Below are 22,233 nucleotides of genomic sequence, written 5' to 3'. Positions count from 1 at the left end.
TGCCCACACCCCACGCTCCAGGTACAGAGGCTGCAGGAGCTCTTGTTGACACCTGGCTGACAGGAACCCCTGCAGCATCAGCACTTCAAAGACCTGTCCCGGAGAGCATCTGCACCCACCTGGCTGAGGTTGAAGGTCATGATGCTGTTGTCATCGTAGAGCAGGATGTTTATGGTATCTAAGGCCCACGTACTTTCAGCCAGCAGCCCCGACTTCAGAGACATCATCACTCTCCAGGCTTCAGGAGTTCCTGTAACATAAACACATGACACTTCCAGCTCCTGGAGTTTCAAAACAAAAAGGAGACACTTGATGCTGATTTGAACCTGTGTAGAGCAGAGCCTGGTTAAGATGATGGTAGACATCTACCACCAACCTGCCCACAGGCAATGCCAGAATAAGGGCTCAGGACACAATTAACCTGTAAAAATGCCTTTTTTTTTCAAAGCCAGCAGAGCCCCTCTGTACCGAAGGGCCAAGGCAGCACCAATCCCTCAGAAGGCTGCAGCAGGAGGGCAGGAGGTTCCTCTTACCGATATCTTTCGCCGTCAGCCGCCTCCTCTGCTTCAGCACGGGTTGCGTGGCCTCCACGGAGCCGGGCGGGAAGGTGATGTCCCGTCGGATCATGGGCGGCTGCACGGCTGCTGGTGTGATGTGCGAGGCAGGCACGGGCGGCCCCGCCTTCTGCATCTTCATCCCCGAGTGCAGGAACGGGGATTTACTGGGAGAAGTGCGGTTCTCCAGAGGTCTGGGCAGAGGTGCTGGGCTGGATACCTGAGGAATGTGATTCTGCATGCTGGGGGGGGTCTGGTAGTTGGACTGGGGGGGCCTGGTCATGGGGGGCACGGGGGCGGAGGGGCCGTAGGGAGGTTGCCGGTTCCCGTGGGAAGGCCATGGTCCCTCGTGGTTGACCCTCTGGTCTGAATGCAGGATTTCATCCGTTCGAGCCACCCCGTGGTAGGCGGGGCCCTGCGGCGCCGCGCCCGAGCCCTGCCGGTTGGGGTAGCTGCCGTAGCCCAGCTCGTTCCTGCCCTGCCACAGGGCCCCTTGCTGGGGACCCTCGGGCGCCGGCTGGAGGGGACCCCCCATCATCTGGGGGGGGATGTTCTGCTGGGCGCCGGAGCCGGGGGCGGCCGAGACGCGCTCCCTGCCGAACTGGAAGGGGAACTGGCTCTGGCCGGGGCGGCGCTCGGCCGGGTACGTGCTGCCGTACTGGTTGTACAGGTCCTGCTGCGGCGAGGGCTGCGCCGGCGGCTGCTGGCTGGGCTGCTGCGGCTGCGCCGGGGGCAGCTGCTGCTGCGGCTGGGCCTGCCCCGAGCTGTAGGGGACGTTGTAGAGCTCGCCCTCGTGCCGCTTGGCGGGCAGCCCGTAGCTGCCGTCCATCGGCCGCTTGTAGTTCTGCGGGGACAGAAAGGCACAGACGAGCTTGGCTGAGTGGGAATTTGGGATTGTTGCTCTGCAAGGGGCTGCACAGGGAGGTGGTGCCATCACCATCCCTGGAGCTCTGGCTCTCAGTGCTCTGCCCTGGGCGATGTCGTGGTGATCGGTCACACCTTGGACTCACTGATCCCAGAGGTCTTTTCCACCCTCACTGATTCCATGAAGCAAAAAGCCAAACCCCTGGGCAGAGTCCCCAGAGCCAGAGGATCTGCCCCACGGCATGGCCTGGGAAGGGCTCTGTCTCCTTGCTGGCCGTACCCAATGTGAAAGTTGGATCAGTTGTTCCATTTCACAAGCCACGGCCAATTCCTTGTGGCTGCCTGGGGAGGCTCCCTGTGGATTCCACAAGGATGCCTCGGGGGCAGGACTCTGCCCACAGAAAGGACTTTCCTGCAGAAAAGGCTCAGCTCTACTCTGCATTCACCACAAACCAGAGCAGACACTGGCACTTGCTTCCTTCCACATCCAGGAATTTTATCAGACCCTATTTCTCTCATTTCCCAGGTTTCTGCTCAAGTACCAGACAAAATGCATTAACAACTGCTGTACTTCCTGCTTCTTCCCTTCCTGTGGATTTCAAAACATTTTGCTGAAAGGAGCAAGAAGGCTTCTCACCCCCAATTCTTTAAAGTGCAAACGGAGAAAACAGCCAACTGCTGCCCAAATTAAAATCCAGGCTCTCTCTTGCCTCCAAGGTCTGAGCTGTAGCTGCTGTGGAGGCTATTCAGACACTCCACGGTCGTAACTGGCTTCAGATGGAGCTCTAGGGCTTCAAAGATGACAAGTTCCAGAGTAACTCGAACTCTTGGCTCCGAGCCCCGTGGCTCTGGTTGCAGAGCCAAACTGCAGAGCAGTTGGAATTATTCTTAGCACAGCTCAGTGAGTGCCCTCTCTATACTCTCCTAAACCATAGGACTTAAAATTATCAGGAAAACATTATGGGTCCTGGCATGGATTCAAAGAGCAAGTCGTATGTGAGGATTATGGGAAGGGATCCACGTTCATTCAAACTGTCCTGAAACAAACCTGATGGGTTTGGGAACAGCAAGGAGGAGGAGGAGGCAGCAGGGCCTTTGGCTGCAGGATGGGAAAGGACCAAAACAATCCCCTGGTTTGTGTAGAACAATCCACCTGAAACAGCTCTCCTGAATGATCCAGGACTTATCCAAAGAAAGTCATCACTTGGACCAAAAGTGTTACAGAAACAGGATGGGATTCCCAAAGTTCCAGAGGGACAGAGAAGCCCAATAAAGCTCCCTGACCTTCTGCTACCTGACCACAGCATGCAAACCACACAACCTCCGTTCTCAGAACACTGTTTTGTTAACACGGCACTGGGAATGTCAATTAAAACTTTTACAATTGTTCTCAAGATCAGGCTGGACAGGGCTTGGAGCTCCCTGGGGAGTTGTCCCTGCCCATGGCAGGGGGTGGCCCTGGATGGGCTTTAAGGTCCCTTTACCCAAGCCTCTGTGTGATTCTGGGATGAGGTACCCAGTTCTTCACATTCATAAAGCAAAAGCACAGCTCTGAGAGTTTCCATCTTCCCCTCTTCACAAAGAGCCCAGGTAGAACTCCCAGTTGAGCCAGCTGGGATCCCTGGATCACCCACCTGCTGCTGCTGCTGATACATGGTGGTTTGCTGGCTGGGGAAGGGGCTGCCCGAGGATGTGCCTTGAGTGGAGAATTGATTGCCATAGGAATCATGTCTGGAGAAGAGAGAGATGTGTCAGTGTCCCTGTCACGGGCTGGCAGCCCTGGCTGGGGACAGCGGCCCCTGGCACAGACCTTTGCTGCTGCTGCTGCTGCTGGGGGTAGCGGCTGGGCGAGTACATGCCCGAGTCGGGCGCGGCGGGCAGGATGCTGGGCTGGGGGGTGCCAGTGCCCAGGCTGCCCTCGGGCCCCAGCCCCGGCTCCGTCCTGTGGGGAGAGACAGAGAGAGCCCCGCGGGCACTCAGGGCCAGGCAAAGGGACAGAGAGAGCCCCGCGGGCACTCAGGGCCAGGGAAACAGAGAGAGCCCTGCGGGCACTCAGGGCCAGGGAAACAGAGAGAGCCCCGCAGGCACTCAGGGCCAGGCAAAGGGACAGAGAGAGCCCCATGGGCACTCAGGGCCAGGCAAAGAGAGGGAGAACCCCACGGGCACTCAGGGCCAGGGAAACAGAGAGAGCCCCGTGGGCACTCAGGGCCAGGGAAACAGAGAGAGCCCCGCAGGCACTCAGGGCCAGGGAAAGGGACAGAGAGAGCCCCATGGGCACTCAGGGCCAGGGATAGGGACAGAGAGAGCCCCATGGGCACTCAGGGCCAGGGAAAGGGACAGAGAGAGCCCCGCGGGCACTCAGGGCCAGGGATAGGGACAGAGAGAGCCCCGCGGGCGGGCACTCAGGAGCCTGCCTGGCACAGGCTGCTCAGCACAGCCATGGCAGAGGTGCCCGAGGTGCCCCGGGGAGGGCAGGGCAGGGTGGGCAGCACCCACCTGACTCTGTCGTAGGGGGCTCCGTAGGGGTAGTGCTGCCGCTGGCCCATGGCCATGTTGCCCATGCCGGGGCCGGCGGCGCGGTTGTAAGGGTCACCCATGCCACTGTTGGGGCCCTGCCCTGAGGACATGAAGGGGTCGCTTCCTGGAGCTGCAAGAGAAAAAGAACCACTGAACACACCCTTAGCAAAAGACACCTGAGCTCTGGGCAGGAAGGGCGAGCAGAGGGGGTCCTGCAGCACTTCCAGCACCCAGCCAGGCAGGGAGAGGATGATCCCTCACCTTTCCTCATACTGCTGTAGGGATCTTTATTTGGCTCATAAGACATGCGACCCATCATGTCAGAGGTATTCATGCTGGGCTGGTACCCTGGATTTGGAGTCATGGAGTTCCGTTTCTGGAACGTGGGATCACTGCCGTCTGCAAAGGCATCCTGAAGGCCCACCGAGTTACTCCTGCTCCAAAAAAGCCCCACAAACACCACATTACAGAGGTCCATGACAGTCCTCAGGACACTCTTCCTCACATGCTCCCTCTCAGGTGTTGCCATCCCCTCCAAAGGCCAGAGCTAAGAGGAGCTGCCCCTCCACAACACTGTCCTCAGACCCAACCCCAAAACTGAAGAACATTCACACACGATGTTGCTGTCAGCCATGAGGGAAGGAGCCAAGCTGTGGAGTCCCACCAAAACAGGCACCCAAGGCCCCAACATCTGCAGTAATGACCCAGAGGCGTCACCCCCAGCAGTGGTGCCATACCTGATGCCTGGCAAAGGTGGCATCTGACTGTGAGGCGTCGAGGCTGGAGTTGGTGGCTTCAAGTCCCCTCCTTCTGCCATGGAGCTGCTGGTGGACTGAGGTGTCTGAGGGCCCTGCATGGAGCCTGAACCCGCTGCAAGAGGAGGAACACGGGGTGAGCAGCCTTGCACCCTATGGATGCAACCCTGAACCTCCCAGAGTCCTTTGAGGAACAGACAGATTAAATATGGCCAAGAAAGCACGAGGAGCTCAGCAGTTCAAGGACAGGCTGGGCCAGGCTCCCCAGAAGAACCCAAAGCTGACAGGCTGTGTCTCTGCTCATCTTAACCCCGTTCCCTTTTCCACACCATGGCCCTGTGTGGTGCTTCCCACGTTATCCTGTCAGAGCTGATGCTCTGGAGGGCACCACGTGGCAGCAATGTGGGGCTTCTGCCAAGGGACAGCAACCCCTGATGTGCCTGTCACCTTCACGTCCCCCAGCCAGCAAGGAGGGCTGGAACCCTGTCCTGGGAGCCCCAGGATCTCCCCAGCCACGGAAACCTCAGCTGCAGGAGGCTCGTCTGCCTGCTCTGCCCTCCCAGAGCAGTGAATTCACCAGTGAAGCACCACTCCCAAGGATTCCTGGAACAGGGAATGCGCACAAAACCCGTCCAGCAGGTTCCCTGCAAGCCCCAGCGTTCTGCTCCACTGAGCCTTGACCAAACCCCCCTGTGCAATCCAGTAATCCAGCTGTGCTGCAGCTCCAGCAGCTCTCCCCTGGCCCGGGATCGCTGTGACAGCACCAGCTCAGGTTCAGCCGCTCCTCGCAGCTGGCAAGAGCTGAACTCTTAATTAATGTTTCCATTAGTTCCGTCCCCAGCACCCGATATCCCTCAGCCTCAGCCCTGCCGGCTGATGAGTCATTTCAGCTATTCATTAAAATCCTCCGGGGTCACGTCCAGGCCATGTTTGTTTACACCCCACCTTCCTGGCACCCTGTCCTGTGCTCTGCGACTCCCTCGGCCGGGAGGGCTGCAGGAGGAAGGGCAGCAGGAGCTCCTTCACTCACAGCCCCTCCCTGGCAGCCCAGCCCCGCTGAATCCCCCAGGAATGGCTCGGAGGAGTCCCTGAGACATTCCCCGAGATATTCCCCGAGACATTCCCCGAGATATTCCCCGAGACATTCCCCGAGACATTCCCCGAGACATTCCCCGAGACATTCCCTGCCTGCTGCCATTTGGTGTTTGTCCCCAGCTCCCGCTGTCCCTCCCACTCACAAACTCACCCGGAGCTGGAGCAGGGCCAGCTCCACGCTCTGGGAATTCCAACCCAAGGTGCCTCCCCGGGGACTCTGCCAGAGGGAACTCCCAGTGCCCATGAGGGAGTTCCCCGCTCCTCTGGCCACCACCCCCGGGCACTGCTGGCTGCTGAGGGTGTGATGGACACGGACAGCTCTGGCACCAGGAGCTCCCCCTCTGCAGCCTTGGGAAGGGTTAATGGAGAGCGGCACAGTGCAACCCTCACCATTCCCAAAGTTCTGCAGGAGTTAATTGGGCACAACAGGCTGAAATGAAGAGCGAGCCAATGCCAACAGGTTGTGAGGTCTGCAAGGAGAGCAAACCACGTCTGTGGGACAGCAGAGCCCTTCAGCCAAATGATGAAATGGCTCCAAAACATCCCCCTGTTGTCCACAGGTTCCCAAACAGGGAATTTATTCTCATCCAGGCGATTCCCTGGGGACAGGACTGTGTGGGGCCCTGGAAGAGCAGCACCCACACTGCCCTAGGGCTCCTCAGCCTGGAGCTGGGCTGACTGAGCAATTTCTGTCCGCCCCACACCCCCAGGCCCAGGGAGGAAGAAAAGGAAAGTGAAAGAGGAGCAGGGACAGCCGAGTGATTCAGCAGAAAGCAGCAGAGCCAGCAGCCAGGCTGCAGTGCTGCCCTGCACGTTCCCAGCGTGGGAGCTGGAGCACCCAGAGAAGGGTTTGAGCTGGAAATGCAGCAGGGTCCTCTCAGAGCAGGACCCAAACATGCAGAGTTTGGGGTAAGAGCCCTGCAAATTCCTCCTGCTGAAGCAGCAGCTCAGCCCAGAAGGCAGAGCCAGGCCCTTCCCAAACACCACGTGAGCTAAAACAAAACAAAATCTGATGCAGCACCTAATCCACTCTGACACACACCTAGAGCTGCAACAAGTCTAAAGTGGCTTCCTAAAAGTCTCAGCTTTCTCCAAACAAACTCCAAATGCTCTCAACATCTTTGTTCCACTGCCTTGGGGGGCAAGAAAGAGGTTTTGGAAATAAAGTGGGATTGGATTTGTGGTGTAGTTCAGGCAGAACTCAGACCCACTTTGGACAGAGGTTCAATCTAATGGCACAGGAGTTACTTTATCCTGCAGAACACACAAGGCTGAAGCTCCATGGGGCAGCTTTCCTGACCAGTGACAAGACAGGATTTAGCTCTTTACAAAACCCCCTGTAGCTGGAAGGAGAAATGTGGTGCCCAGCAGAGCACTGGGACAGGCCCACTGTCCCTGAAGGGTCCAGCAGGGCTGGGACACAACGGCACTGCAGGCAAAAGGGCTTCATTATTCTGCTCCTCAGGAGCCAGACGAACGTGGTGCCAGGTTTCACAACCAAAAAGGCATTTTTTGCAAACATTATAGGAACTTCAAAGCAGACCAAGTTTTTGTTTCACCTACATGAGCAGGCTCCTGACCAGAAAAAGCATCTGAAGATTTTTAGTTATAAGACAAACTGGAAAACTCAAGCTTAAAGGAGAGTTGGCAAATTCAGCAGCAATTCAAGCAATGAACTCAATGCAAATGAGACAGAAAGGATCAGACTTTCCAAAGACTAAAGAGCACAACGTGCATGGCTGGCCTGCATGTCTTTTCTTTTTTTGTTTAACAAAACTGAATTGAGCATTATGCTTAAGTATTCAGAAACAGGAGCACCCCCTGAAATCTCAAACAACAGCAAAGGTGCATTTCAAAGATTCCTAAAGCAGCCAGCCTGCTGTAGGCCCCCAGTGCTCTGAGCACAGAGCCCCAGAATGCCCTCCCTGGCTCCTGCTGAGGGCTGGGAGCAGCAATTCCTGAGGAGGGTGAGTGCACACCCACATGCAGCCTCTCCTCCAGAAGGAATCACTGGCACAGTCCAAAGCAGCTCAGCTTCTGCAGTGGGGTCCCAAACAGGAGCAGTGACAGGGGCTGCTGCTGGAGCCACCCTGCAGGGAAACTCCAGAGATCTCTCTCCTCCAGAGAGATGCAGCAGCAAGCACAGAGGTGTGTGTGTGTATTTTTAGAATTTCCTTTCTCTCAAGCTTAATCCAGAGCTTGGACACACAAACTGAATCCCAGGAGGCTCAACTCACTCCCAGTCTCACCCACTCCCACTTTACCAAAGCATTTTTATCCTGCACAGCCAGAGAACGGGGGGAAGGTTTGGCAGTTTGGACCAGCCTGGCCCCCAGCACGTGCCACAGACCCTGCTGCTCACACAGCCCGGCTCAAACCAGGCCTGGCCTCACCTGGAGATGGGGGCTGGATCTTGGTCTGGGATTTCTTGGAGTCAGCAGCTGCGAAGATGTCGGGCGGGGGATCCTCGCCGCGCTCGATCTTGCACTCGAAGGCGTACAGACACTGGATGTACTGCTTCTTCAGCGAGCTGGCTGCGCTGCTCGACGTGCCCACGTTCAGGTTGGTGGCCAGCTCACGCCACTTCTTGTTCTTGTTGACCTGCACCAGCAAACAGGAGGCTCTGAACTCCAAATCCCAGCTGGACCTTCTCCCAGAGGAGACATCAACCCTTGCCAGCTGACACAAAGGATGCACTGAGGGCCAAGCAGAGCAACCCCAAAACCACTGAACTCCCTTCTTCACATACAGAAAACTTTTCAGATTTCCAGGGACAGATTGCAAATCAAATTAGGCACGAGGTCAGCTGACAGCCAGATGCAAAGACAAAGACACTGTCACCAATCTTTGCACTGGGCAAGCAGGGAAAAGGGCTTGGATTGGATCTGGCCGCAGACTGTTCTCACCCAGACAAAGGGGGAGCAGACATCTGGCTCCCTTAAAGGGTGCTGGGTTTTATTTACAGAAATAAAGCAGATAAAACGTTAAGGCTAAATGGAAATGCATGGCTCACATGTGGCCCCAGAGCTGACCTTTGTGCTGGGCTCACTGACCTGAGTCAATCCCCCGATCTCCTTGACAGAGATGTAGAGCCTGTACAGGTCCAGGGGCTTCCTGCCCACGGCTGGCAGGTTGGTCATGCCCATGGCCTTCTCCTCAGTGAAGGCCAGGTATCGATCCACCCACAGCTTCCTCTCGGGCTCCCCTCCCAGCTCGTACAGCTTGGTGATCTTCTCGTTGGTCGTGGTAGAGGAACTGGACTTCTAGGAGAAGGAAAGAGAGATCAGGACTGAGCGGCACCACGGCAGCTCCTCCATGTCCCAGGGGGCATCTGGCCCTGTCTCCTGTGTCCTTCACCACCTGGAGTGGAGGCAGAGATGGCTCTGGCACTCCAAACCTTTACTTAAAAATGAGCTCCTGAACTAGAGGTGCTCCTCAAACCTGGTATGTTCCAGGTGAACCCCAGACCCAGAACTGAGTGTGTTCATGGCACATGAGATTCCTTCACGGCACAGACCAGCCCTGATCTGTGGCCAAGAGCATTCAACTCCTCTTTTGCCATAAATAAGAGAGGCAGATGCCAGAACACAGGAGCAGAAGTGAGAGATCTCCTGGATCTTCCTGCTGCTGGCACAGGGATCAAACCTGCTGAGCATTTGTTTTCCTTCAGGTAGCAAAGGAGGAGACCAGGGGCTCAGAAACTGCTTTTTGCGTGGTTCTTTTGAAACTGGTAGCAGCAATGCACAGAAAAACACTCCCTGAAGAACTTGTTTGCCTCCCTCTTCTGGCTTTGATACAGGATTAGTGAGAGGTCTGTTTGTGAAACAACTGCACCACTTTAGTTACCACGTCCCAGCTGAGAGCTGCTGCCTCGCTCCAGGCCCCCTCCACCAACAAACTCAGGTTTGTTTACGCTGCTTTTGGCAGTTTCACTGTGGCAGGTAATAATTCCTAATACTGAATTTGTTTTCCAGGTGAAATCCATGTCTCCCACAGGACTGGGAAGCGTTCCCCTCCACTGTTCAATCCAACACAACACATGGCTTTATTTCCCTGGATGCTGAGGAGGATGGGAGTCAATAAAAACAAAACCCAGAACGTTTTACCTTTGACTTGGATTCTGCTTTGGGCGTCCCATCTGCCTTGTTGTTCATTTTAGTTGCAGGTGTTAATTTGACATCCCCGAGTCCCATCATTTCAGGGCTGGCTGCCATCCCTGGGAAGTTAAAGGAATCTTTAACACTGATTCTCCTTCCACGCAATGACATCAGTGAGGTCCCAAAGCTCTGGCTTACCTGCAGAGTTGTTGGCCATGTTGCCCCCCATGGGGTAGGGGGGGCCCTGGGGGTTCATCATGCCAGCCATGCTGTTAATTCCCTGCCCATAAGGAGGCCCAGTGCCCATCATTCCCCCCTGGTTCATGTTGGGATAACCAGGAGGCCTGGAGGAGGAAGAAACACACAATTACTATTGGGATACTGGGATATTCGGATAAGGCACTACTGGGATATTGCCTTCTGACAAAGCAGCTTTGCTAAAAGAAACTTTAAAAGGACATGGCGAAGGACTTGCCCCTAACCATTTTTCCAAGAGAAGAACAAAGATCAGGTGCTCTTGTAAAGCTCAATACCCAGAGCCCAAGCCACATTCTCAAGAGAAAAGGGGATGCAAACCCTTTGGAAAGTGGGACCTGAGCTCTGAACATTTTCACCCTTCATCTTGTTCTCCTAGATCCACAAACTGATCCTCATTTCAGTTGTGAAATTGCCTTTAACCTGCAGACTCTGCAGCCCTGGGCAGTGTAGTGAGGATTTACAATCAATGTCCTGGGCTGGAAGCATTGTTTTCCATGTACTGTGGCTCAAACTTCTTCCTCAAAGGGACAGGCTTGGGTTCCTTTATTGGGGTTTGGGAACTTGAGCCTTGGCAGGCACAGGTAAAAGCAGGAGGCTGCAGGAGCAGCCCTCAGGTGAGGATAAAGAGCAGGGTCCAGTCAGACAACAGAGAGTCCACCACTTCTGGGGGAACCCAATTTAAGAGCACGTTCATGGCTGCCCTGGCATTCTGGTAGGCCACACACACCTACTCTGAAATGGGCAATAAAGGGGAAAACAACCACAGAAAACTGTGCAAAGTTCAGAGCTGAATTCCAGCTCCTTTCCCACAGCTGCTCATCAAGGCCCTAAAAGGAAGAAGTTCCTCACAGTGGACAAGCAATGTCTTGGATCACACACACAGCTGGGTGACTGCTGGGTTTAGGGGCTGCAGCACAGGGGCAGCATCTCCAAATCACCCAGAGAACAGAGAACACCAGAAAGCAAAATGCAAAACCATCTGAAGGCATCTCAAAGTTAAATAATTCCCTTGTGAGCATTAAAAACTCCCTAAGTATGTCATAAATGATGTATAGAGTGCTGGAATGGTTTGGGTTGGACAGACCCTAAAGATTTAACCTCCAGCATGGGGCAGGGACACCTTCCACTATCCCAGGCTGCTCCAGGCTGTGTCCAACCTGGCCTTGGGCACTGCCAGGGATGGGGGAACCACAGCTGCTCTGGGCATTCCAACACACACAGAGCTCCTGCAGGGTTTACTCTCTTCCTTTTTAACACTTCACTTGGGAACCAAATGTCTATGAAGAACAAACCTCTCCAGAAACCTCTGTGAGCATTCTCCCAGTCGCCCCCAGCCCCGTGCAGCGTGGTGTGCCAGGCTCTGCCCGACCCCATGCACTGCAGTGTGCCAGCCCTGTGCAGCGCGGTGTGCCAGCCCTGTGCCCAGCCCTGTGCAGCGCGGTGTGCCAGCCCGGTGCAGCGTGGTGTGCCCAGCCCTGTGCCCAGCCCGGTGCAGCGTGGTGTGCCAGCCCTGTGCCCAGCCCCGTGCAGCGTGGTGTGCCAGCCCTGTGCCCAGCCCCGTGCAGCGTGGTGTGCCAGCCCCGTGCCAGCCGTGCCCCGTACCTGTTCTGGATGGAGTTGGCAGCGGCGTGCATGGCGGCGGCGGCCGCCTCCTGCGCCTTGCGGTTCATGCCGGCGGGCGGGGGGCACATCCCGCTGCCCACCTGGGGGGGCATGTTGGCCATGTTGGGCCCGTAGGGCCGGCTGCCCATGGCCCCGTGGCCCATCCTGCCCGGGGGCAGCCCGCTGTACGGGGGCACGCCGCTCTGGCCGTGCATCTGGCTGCCCGCCCCCATGGGGTTCATGCTGCCCCCCATGCCCGGGCTGGGGTAGTTGGCGTTGGACATGGCGTTGTAGTTTGGCTGCCTGGGGTACCCTCCTGGGGAGAGAGCACAGGGGAACACGGCGTCACTCGCCCCGTTCCCTTCGTGAATCACCACAGAAATCCTCTATCGGCAAATATTTAAAGATCACTAACAGAGATGAGGGGGAGTGTTCACACCTCAACACAAAGTCAAAGTACTTGGATATAAGCCACGTAAAATGTGTTTTGACACAGCCAAGTAACAACATCGATTCAGAAGCTGCCTGAAACTCTCCCAAACCTCAACCCAGCACAGAGAGCTAAATGGCCCAGGACAGGATGGAAAATCCCACATTAACCCTTCCCAAAACAGGCATCATCTTCCTCTCCAAAGAGAGCCATCCCTTTGTCACAATTACATGGGAGGCACAACATGCTTATTCCTAAATAAGTTGGAAGAATCCTACTTTTAGAAGTACAGCTATCCCTGAAAGCAACATATCCCATCAATCTCAACAGGAGCAAAGCTCTGGTTGGTACCACCCACAGTTTAAGAGGGGACAAATCAAAACATTTATCATGGAATCGTGGAGTGGTTTGGAAGGACCTTGAAGATCATCCCATGGGCAGGGCCACCTTCCACTATCCCAGCTTGCTCCAACCTGGCCTTGAATGGGGCAGCCACAGCTTTTCTGGGCAAGCTGGGGCCCCAACAGGACACGAGGACAGAGAGAGGCCTTTGCTGGCCCCGTTCCCACCTTGAGGTCCGTACTGGCCGCCCTGGGGTCCGTAGCTCCCCATGGAGTTCTGCTGGTAGGGCCCCATGCCGGCGTGCATCTGTGCTCCCGAGGACTGCCGGGGGGATAAGGCTGAGCCGGGCTGGGGGGAGCTGTACTGGGGCATCTGGGGGTTCCTCTGCATGTACCCTGCACACCAGGAGGGAAAACAGCGTTAGTGCAAAGCATCCCGAGCTGCCAGCGCACACGCGTGTGCCAGGCAACAGCCCCAGCACCGACAGAATCCTTCCAGCAACAGCCTGCACACATTTTAGTGGCTGCATTAAGGAGCCTGTGTTATCTGAGCAGATAACAGATCCAATTTCCTGGTTTAGTCAGAAAAAAAACCCCTTAGTGTCACAGCAGAAGCCAGCACAGCTCTGCAAATCCTTGGGGCTTCTTGTTCTTGGTTTTTGTTCACTTGTTTGTTTTCTCAGGGTGACAACTCTATACCTTCAGCCAGGAGAGCTGAAATTTTACATGCATTTTTCCCCCAAAAGTCTTACTCTCTCAAAGGGGTAAGGCACACAATATTGTTGTGAGCACCCCTTGTTTTGAAGCTTAAAGCATGTCAAAAAGCCAGAGAAAACATCTTAGAAGCCAAAGCACCAGTTTGGATGGAACATTCAGAGGCCAAACAGCCACCAAGAGCTGAATTTCCTGCAAGGAGCCTCAACAGTACAGCCTGTATTCCTGGGGCAGCTCTCCAGTGCTCAGCCCCCAGAACCCGGTGCCAGGGCAGGGAGCTGGGGGCAGCAGGGTGGCACCCACCTCGGTCCTGCGCGATGCCCGACTGGTTCATGGAGGGGTGCAGGATCGTGTCCGACTGGCCGCTGGGAGGGCGGGGAGGCATCTGATTGCCTGGGCCACAAAAGGACACACACCATCAGCACAGAGCCCCACACAGCCAGCACGCACAGCCCAGAACCCCCAACGAGCCCAGGACAAGGGGAGAACAGCAGCAAGTGGTCACTGAGGCTGGAGCAAGGGCACTGCTGGCTCCCCAGCACCCCAGCCACCCCAGCAACCTCTCACACACACCCAGGAGCTCAGAGGAGCTCCGTGAGCACCCAGGGCAGCTCTGGGCAGCACAATTCAGCCCCAGCAGAGCCAGGGTGAGAGGTTACCTGGGACTGCAGCAGGGGACAGGGGGCCGGAGCGGGACTGAGCAACGCTGGCTGGAGATCCAACTGGGGAGGGGGAGGGTCCTCTGATGCCTGGCAGGTGAGGAGAGGTATGTGGCGAGAAAGGAGACTGAGCTGGGTTACTCTGCTCTCCTTGGCTGCTGGAAATCCCTGATGTGCTTACTCCAGGGCTCAGGGCTCCTTCGGTCCCCATGGGCAGGTCATCTATGGAACCAGACAGGTCCTGCAGGGCACAGAAACACATCAGAAACCACAGAGCCACGGGGCTGCTCTCACACGCTGCTCAGGAGGAGCATCTGTCTCTGGCCATGCTGCACTCAGTGAACTCTGTTTGCTGCTGGTACCAAAGGCTGCTGCCAGACGTGTCCTATCCTGCTGCCAGCCTGAACCCAGGAGCTCCTGAGCTGGTTTGCTGCTGGCCCAAACAACTGGCAAATTCTCCTTTTAATTCAGTTCAGAGGCTGGAAGTTAAAGAACGCATCAACAGCACACGTAAAGCTGCAAACACAGGAGACAGTCCATGTGATCATGGCTTGGAAGGGAAACGTGGCTCAGCCTCTGAAAGACAGAAAACTCCTGCCTCACCATAATTAATTCATAAACCTCCTATGAGCTGGGAAACTACTCACTTGAGATGGATAAAAACAAACTAAACAGAGATTTAAAAGAAAACCATAAAATACTCTTCAGGGTTCCCACTTCCCTTTCTTCAAAGACAGCAAAAATTAGCAGTTACTGCATCAACCTGTAAAGTTTAGCTTTTCTCAAAGGCAAGGCTAGAAAACACCCTTCCTCCTGCATGTATTCACCTTGCAGGAGAAAAGCACAAAAAGCCTAAGAGAGCTGAACCCTCCAATTGCCACAGCATCAAGAACCAGCTGGCAAGTGTGGAATGGGGCTAATTCCAAGGAGCCGATGTGCAGATCAGATCCAGCATGCCCCATTGTGCTGGCTGGCTGCTAACAAGGTGCATCAGCTGCTCAGGCTTGGCCTGCACTCAATGAGTCAGGAGAGCCCCAGCCAGAGGAAGTGGCAGCCTATTTGAACAGAAAGCTGGGAAGCTGTAACTATTCCAGGGATTAGATAAAATCGCTGCCAGAGGTTCAAAGGATCACGGCAGGTGAAGAAGTGGAGGCCAAAGCTTACCAAGACTTCACTTACCCCTCCTAAGTCTTCCAGAGCAATCAGCTCTGGATCAGAAGGGTTCTGGGTGAGCCCCGAGGGAATCCCAGGTCATTCTCCCTGCACAGAACTCAGCTGAGCAGCACAAGCAGAGCCAACCTCATTTAAACCCCACGGAGAAAGGCCGAGGCAGCTGATAAATCACCTGGCCAGCCTGGCTCCATTCACACTGAGAGCACAGCTCCTGGCCCAGCAGCAGGGCAGGGAACGTGCTCCCAGCCCTGGCAGCGACAGGGACCTGGAACAGACACTGCCACCCATCAGCCTGGGGGAGCAGAGCCCCCAGACCCAGCCCTGCCTGCCAGGGGTGTCAAAGGCTCTGACAGCACAGCCAGCACCTGGAACAGACACTGCAACCATCAGCCTGGGGGAGCAGAGCCCCCAGACCCAGCCCTGCCTGCCAGGGGTGTCAAAGGCTCTGACAGCACAGCCAGCACCTGGAACTCAGGGAGAAGGGGAATTGTGGAGGAATAAAAGCCAACACGGTGACACCCAAGCACCTCATCACCCCGTAGGACTGGGACATCCAGAGGGCAGAGCTGGGCCTCAGCACCACCTTCAGCTGCTCCAGCACAGCAATTTCCTCTGTTTTAATGGAATTTGAACAAAATGCTTCTAACAAATGCTGGCCAGCGTTACTTGGGAGCTGCAGAGCCCAGACACTTGGTGGGATGATTTAGTGCAGAGCGTGTCCTCCCTCCCCTTCCATTACTGCTCCTGTTGCAGAGCTCATTTCCTGCACCACAGTCTCTGAGGTGTATTTGCTTACTGCTCAAGTATTATCTTCCTGAGGGGAAAAAAAAAAAAAAGCTTTGTTTTATTTCAATGAAAGCTAAAAAACTGCAGAAAAAGCCTAAAAATAGTGTCTGAGATCTCTTGCAATTTTCACTACTTTCCTACTGTAACATCAAAAGCATTGCTCCTTTATGCAGCTATTTGGGTGTTTTTCCCCGGACAACTTTGACAAATCCCACATTCCTACTGCAGAAACCATCTGAAGTGGGAGTAAAGAGACATTATTTCCAACATTTTGCATTAAAAAGCATCAACCAACACAAACAATCAAGAGCAAAACACTCCTCTCACTGAGATTTACTGCACCCAACTGCAGCCACTGATACAAGACACACAAAGAGATTTCTCCCAGAGCCCATGAAGGGATCACAATGTCCAGAAACCAGTTCAGTCCAGCCTACAACTGGATGGAAATACTGGCATGTCCCTTCAATGCATGAAGGTGGTTTTAGTTTGAATCACCAAATATCTGCAAGACATAAAACGAAGGAACGTTAAAAACGGTTTGAAAATTAACTCCTAAGAAGCAGATAACAATCTGCAGAGCTCATGCCTTTCACCTTGCCTGTGCATCAGTGCTTTAGTACTCAAGGCATTTAAAAACATCCCATTTTAATGAAGCAGGTGGGTCCTGGGTGGCTGTGCCCCATTGCTGACACACCAGGAGGGACCCCCAGAGCTTCAGCTGTGCATCAGGCTCCCAAATTACCAGTTTCAATGAGTTGGAAGTGAATTACACATCCCCCTTTCCCAGCTGTCGGGACATGAGCTGAAACAGGACCGTGAAAAATCGAGTAACTCCTGAAGTGACTTTCACCTCCAAAGATAGGTAAGTTTTATGAATTCCAACAATAAAATAATTTCCGAGCAAAGCAGGGCTCTGCCAGCACAGCAGCATTTTCTGAGTGTGTTGTTCAGCAGGACTGAGCTGCTCAGAAGGGAAACTCCTGCAAGGGGAAGGAGAAAACGTGGACTGGAGTGTCTGAGCCCCAGCAGCTCATCAGGGGGCAGCTGCTTTCCTCCCACCAAATTCCCTCTCAGGATGTCAAGCACCAGGGCATCAGGGGTTAATTAAACCTGAAAGACACCTCCAGCTCTGCCACCCCCAGAGCAGGGGAAAAGGAAATCCCTGCACCTCCCTGCAGCCCGTTAGCAGAGAACCTTTAAAACCAAGGAAACCTGATGGAAATAATGGAGCCCTGCTGCCGTCAGGGGGTTCTGGACGCAGCCCAAGAGCAGAGGGCCTGCGAGGTTTTATTTGCCTCCCACGAGCACCAGGAGCAGCCCTGGGAAGGCACAGCAGCAGCACAAGGGCTCTCCCCTCTCCCACAGCACAGCCAGGCAGCCCAGACAGGAGGTGAGGCTCGGCAGCAGCAGCTCTGCCAACTCAAGGAAACGTCAGGGTCTGGAGAATTTCCTCACGTGTTTCCAATGTGTTTTTTATGCATTTTATTGCTCATCTGCCATGCAGATCAAAAACGCTGGAGGGATTCCAACTATTTCACACAGAATCTCACACTCCAGGCTGGCTGCAGCCCCAAAGCCTGAGTTTCTTCACTTGAAACACTGCCCAGTGTTATTTTGGGATGTGACCTGATAGCGGAAGCCCACGGGGACCCGGGAGGGAGCGGTTCCAGCTGTGAGAGAGAGAGGATGCCCGAGCAGGGCCGGTGCCAGCGCGGGGCTGTCAGTGCTGCTGACAGCAGGAACCAGCACAGCCCCTCCTGCTCCCACACACAGACCCTGCTGCAGGGACCGGGGCAGCTCAGCCTGCACACAAATCCCGGCCTGGCAGCACAAGGAGCCGAGGGTTTGTGCTGCAAACAGCCGGGATTCTTTCATCTGGCAGCAGGAACCGGCACCCCTCTATCTGATACAGCTCATTTGTTAAACAAACAGAGAGATGAAACAGCCAGAAACGCTTAAGATCAAGGTAACAAAGTCCCAGAGGAGCAGAGGGACTCGGGCTGGGCTCCAGCCCATCCCACTGACCCGGAGGAGCAGGAAGACTGACCAGGGAGCAGAAGGGAGTCCTGAGCAGGGACTGCAGCCTCCCCTGCCCGCCCCAGCCTCGGCCCTTCCACGTGGGAAGAGTGGGGGAACAGGGACTGATCTCACACCATCAGATCACCAGACAGCACTCGGGGAAATTGTGGTCTGAGATGGGCATGTGCTGCAGTTTGTAAATTCTGTAAGGCCAGTTGTTTCCATAGGATGCTCACAAGCAAGACCAGAGAACAATGGCTAAATTTATTCCCCACTTCTTTCTGAAAGAGAGAAAGTCTCTTCCTTCCTTCTGATTGAAATACTCACTTTCTATTACAAGCTCCTTTTCTGTGCAGTTGCTTTTCCACTTACTCAAGAACTACCAACATTTAAAAATCACAAGCTTGTCCTTTCCTTCCCCTTTATTTCCACACCCAAAATACCTCAATCCTCTCTATCACAACAATCACACAGCTGACTGGCAGGATCTCCCTGCTATTTTGGGGACATGGATAGACTCGTTCCTCCTTTGGCAGCACAGACAAATCCTGCCTCTCGTGCTCTACAGAACACTTTCTCCTGGAGACTTCCCCATGCCTCGCTCACAGCACCCCCACAAAGGAACCTGAGGTTTTCCCAGATGTGACGGGAGGGTCTGGAGAGGCCCTGCAGCCCCAGTGCCTTCCTGCTGTGCCTCTTCCACGTTGTTCCCCCAGCAGAAACCAGAAGCTGGAGCTTGGGAACAAGTTCAACTCCACTGGAAACCCAGCTGATGCTTCTCATCCAGAGAGATTTCTCATCCAGTGTCCCCAAAGCTGACAAATCAAGAGTCAGAACAGAGATTTTCCAAGTCTTGTCCTGTCCCAAAAACATGCAGCTTGTGCCAGGGATGGCATCATTCCCCTCACTCTGCTCTTCCACCACCAGTCACTGTGGAGAGGAACACGAGTCCATCTTCCCAGCACCAAAAGCACCTTCAGGATCCTTCCTGGTGTGGGCATGGGCTGGACAAGACACAAAGGGGACATCCTCCTTCAAAATGGGACAAGTCCAGCAGTCAGAAGGAACAAAGGGATTTATTTGCAATGAAATCACTGGGATTGGCCTCTTGGATATGTCCCTGGAAGCTCCACCTCTGATCTGAGCAGGGATGACATGAGAGCAACTAGAACTGAGCTCAGCAAGAGAAAAAACATCGAGTTTGGTACCAAACTGAGTGAGCCACAAGGACCTGGAGCCCTCACGTGCCACTCACCCATCCCCACAGTCCTTACAGAGAGGAAGGAAGTGCTAGACTTTACTACTTCAAGGGGAAAACACCTGCCCACTAACACAAACAGCAGCAAGGCTTCAGCAAGGCGCTGCTGCAGAGTCCATATTCCCTTCCCTTCCAAGGAGTTCCAGCTCCTCTCAGGCAGCAGCGCTGGCAATTACAAACCTAAGATGGGGACTGGAACATGCCACAGAGATTCGTGCAGTTTCCTCGCTCAAAAAAGAAGCTGAAAAGCTCATTCTTCCAGGCTGGCTTCAGACAAACTGGGAGAAGCTGCTGGCTCGAGCTGCACTGCAGGGAAGGGAGGCTGGCAGGAGGAGGGGCTCGGTGCCACACGAGGAATTCTACTCTGATTGCAAAAATAAGCTGCTGCTCTAATGCAGCTCAGGAGAGGTGGGTGAGGGTGGTGGGCTGGCAGGGAGCAGGCTGGGGATGGAGCAGGAGCAGGAGCAGGAGCAGGGCAGGGAAGGAAGGGCTGCTGGCTGTGCCACATTCCTGCACCGGAGCCTTGCGGAACAGCTACCGCAGCAGCCATTGATTTTTCAGAGGTCGATACTCCACTCCCACAGATCTCCTCGGCAGGAGCTTTAATCACATCTCCTGCTCCTTCCCCGTGCCACCCCTCCTTCTCTTCCCCCTCCAAATAAAATAAAATAAAATAAAATAAAATATATTAAAAAAAGGGGAGGGCGAGGGGGCTTTCCTCGCCCTCCGAGCATGGAGCAGGCGAGCAAATCTCATCTTCCCCATCTTTGGAGAGCAGAGATTCAGAGCTGTGGTTGCAGCACAAAGTGGAGAAGGAGCACCATGATTCATCCACAGAACAAGATGTCGCTGGAGGGAGAAGCGCCGTGTGGAAGGGCAGCATTCCCACCCGGGCTCTTCCACAGGACCCTGCCAGGTGCAGCAGCAAAACCCCACACAGGAGCTCCCACTTAACCCTTTGGAGGCTGCTCAGCTGACAGAAAGGACTCCCAGCTTTATACAAAGGTTGGTACCACATCAAACCTCCAAAGCACAACAAAAATGCCGAATTTTCCCAGCCAGGTCGGCGTCACTTCAGCTGTCCCATCCATCAGCACAGAAGGGTGACACTTCCAGCCCCCACAGCAACTCTGACCCCAAAACAAGCTCAGCAAAGAGGCAGGAGGATCTGGGCACAGGAGGAAGCAACATGGCAGCAGCACCAGGGGATGCTCTCCCTGATTTCTGGCAGGTGTGGGGATGCAGGGATCTCCAAGCCATTAATGGGAAAGGTTGGCCTTGGGAAGGAAGTGCAGGAGGGAGATGAGTGCAGGCCTCAGCTGACAGACCTGCTTATTCACAGGGCTTTTGTTTTCCTTCCCCAGGATTTTCCTCATCCAGGTCTGAAGATGAGCCCCAGCTCCAGAAAACCCAAGGTCAGGAGCAGGCAGGAGGCTCCCCTTGCACTGCCAGACATGAAGATATTCCATTGCCCAGCTCCCAGAGAATCCAGGATCAGGAGCAGGCAGGAAGCTCCCCTGGCACTGCCAGGCATGAGGATATTCCCATTCCCCAGCTTCTCTGGAAGGCACTTTCCAGGCTCATGTTCCACACACTGACACTCCAGAGCATTTAGTCATCCCAGCATGTGACTGTGCCACCTTGCCAACCTCCCCAGCCACAGTGGGCAAAGGGAAGCAGCAAAGGCAAGAGGCTGAAATTATTACAAAATTTAAAAGGACCCTGTTCAGGCAATACTTTGGACTTTAAGATAAATCAGCTTTTAGTATTCTCATCAGCCTCTGAAACAATTAACAGTGACAGAATCAATTTCTAAAAAAGCAGGAGGAAGATTTTAGGACAGAACAAGATTTATAAGGTCTCAGGCATCTGCAAGTGTGGCAAATCCAGTGGTTCTTCCCCTGCAAGTTGTCCCTGCCCGTGGCAGGGGGTTGGAACCAAATGATCTTTAGGGTCCTTCCCAACCCAACCCAACCCAGTCTGTGATCCTGGATGGATTCTAAGAGACAGCTGGAGGCTGCAGCTCCTTCCCAAACTGCCTGGAGCCTTCCCTGTGGGAAGGGTTTGGCCCCTTGGCACTGGGGCATCATCCCCAGAGCTGTCTGCAGTGCTCCCCAGGCTGGGTGCTGCTCCGGCTGGGATGGGGAGGCTGAGGCACGTTTGGAGGGAATCAGGGAACTGCTCCTGGCTCAGGGCAGTGAGCAGCACAGGAAGAGGCACCATATCCATGGAAACCTGGCCCAGGCCAGGCTGCCCCCGGGGTCAGGGCGCCAGAACAGTCCATGCCTGGAGATGTCACTTCTTGTCGTTTCAGGAAATTAAACCTTTTTTTTTCCCTTTCCCTTAATAGAAGCTTCTTCTTTCCAGATTCAAAACTGCAATAAAAACCAATCCTACACCTCCTCCAGTTCCCAGGGCTGACTGGGATCCTGGTGTGACCCATCCCAGCCCATGGGAGCATCCCAAGCTTGGGCCCCTGCCATGCCCCACACGTGGGCACCACGTGGGAAGAGTTTTCCCCATGGTATTTATGATCCCTCATGTCTCCAAGACAAGTCAATCCAGCGTGCCAGAAGCACAGCAAGAGGGAAAATACTCCTGTGGAGCGAGAGCTCAGGTGTGGTGGTGTTTGAAGCACCCCAGGGTTGAACACCCTCCAGAGGAGGGTCCCACAGCACAGCCCCTCCCTCCCAGCACGGTGGGCTCCCCTCTGGCAGGGCTGATCTGCATGGAAAGGGAAGGAGGTGAGGGGTGGGCTCCCCTCTGGCAGGGCTCTTTGCACGGAAAGGGAAGGAGGTGAGCATCAAACATCCAACATCACACTCTCAAGAGGCTTCTGCACCTTTTAAAGGGTGTGCAGTGAGCCTAAAGGGCAGCAGCAGAGAGGAAGTGAAAGCCTGACTTCCCTGGCCTGCAGCCTGAGCTGCTGGGAGAGCAGGGGCTGGGCAGAGCAGGGGCTGGGCAGAGCAGGGGCTGGGCAGAGCAGGGGCTCACCCTGCCCTTTTGGGGGGCTCAGGGCCCACGGCACACAGGGAGGTGAGCAGCGGCCAGGGCTGCCCACCCTGCAGCCCCTCGTGCCCAGCACTGAGCTCTCACCCACGGCTGGCG

General features: G+C 54.9%; 1 protein-coding gene across 3 annotated transcripts in view; it reads right to left on the bottom strand.

The window, feature by feature from the left end:
- ARID1A (AT-rich interaction domain 1A) overlaps positions 1-22,233 on the bottom strand; it is a 55,456-nt gene that overhangs the window by 3,053 nt on the left and 30,170 nt on the right. For 2 of the 3 annotated variants that reach the window (XM_074555653.1, XM_074555655.1), the window contains 15 exons: positions 13,887-14,127; positions 13,531-13,620; positions 12,742-12,909; positions 11,743-12,058; positions 10,081-10,226; positions 9,892-10,001; positions 8,839-9,048; positions 8,179-8,386; positions 4,673-4,805; positions 4,197-4,369; positions 3,915-4,065; positions 3,229-3,360; positions 3,053-3,149; positions 534-1,398; positions 120-250 (listed from right to left, as the gene is read on the bottom strand). In XM_074555653.1, coding sequence (XP_074411754.1) covers positions 120-250; positions 534-1,398; positions 3,053-3,149; positions 3,229-3,360; positions 3,915-4,065; positions 4,197-4,369; positions 4,673-4,805; positions 8,179-8,386; positions 8,839-9,048; positions 9,892-10,001; positions 10,081-10,226; positions 11,743-12,058; positions 12,742-12,909; positions 13,531-13,620; positions 13,887-14,127 — 3,171 coding nt within the window. The remainder of the gene's footprint in view (positions 1-119; positions 251-533; positions 1,399-3,052; positions 3,150-3,228; positions 3,361-3,914; positions 4,066-4,196; positions 4,370-4,672; positions 4,806-8,178; positions 8,387-8,838; positions 9,049-9,891; positions 10,002-10,080; positions 10,227-11,742; positions 12,059-12,741; positions 12,910-13,530; positions 13,621-13,886; positions 14,128-22,233) is intronic. The other variant, XM_074555654.1, reaches the window with a different exon arrangement.

This window comes from Zonotrichia albicollis, chromosome 20 (assembly GCF_047830755.1).
Source record: "Zonotrichia albicollis isolate bZonAlb1 chromosome 20, bZonAlb1.hap1, whole genome shotgun sequence".
Lineage (NCBI taxonomy): Eukaryota > Metazoa > Chordata > Aves > Passeriformes > Passerellidae > Zonotrichia > Zonotrichia albicollis.
This window is presented reverse-complemented; position numbering and strand designations above follow the sequence as displayed.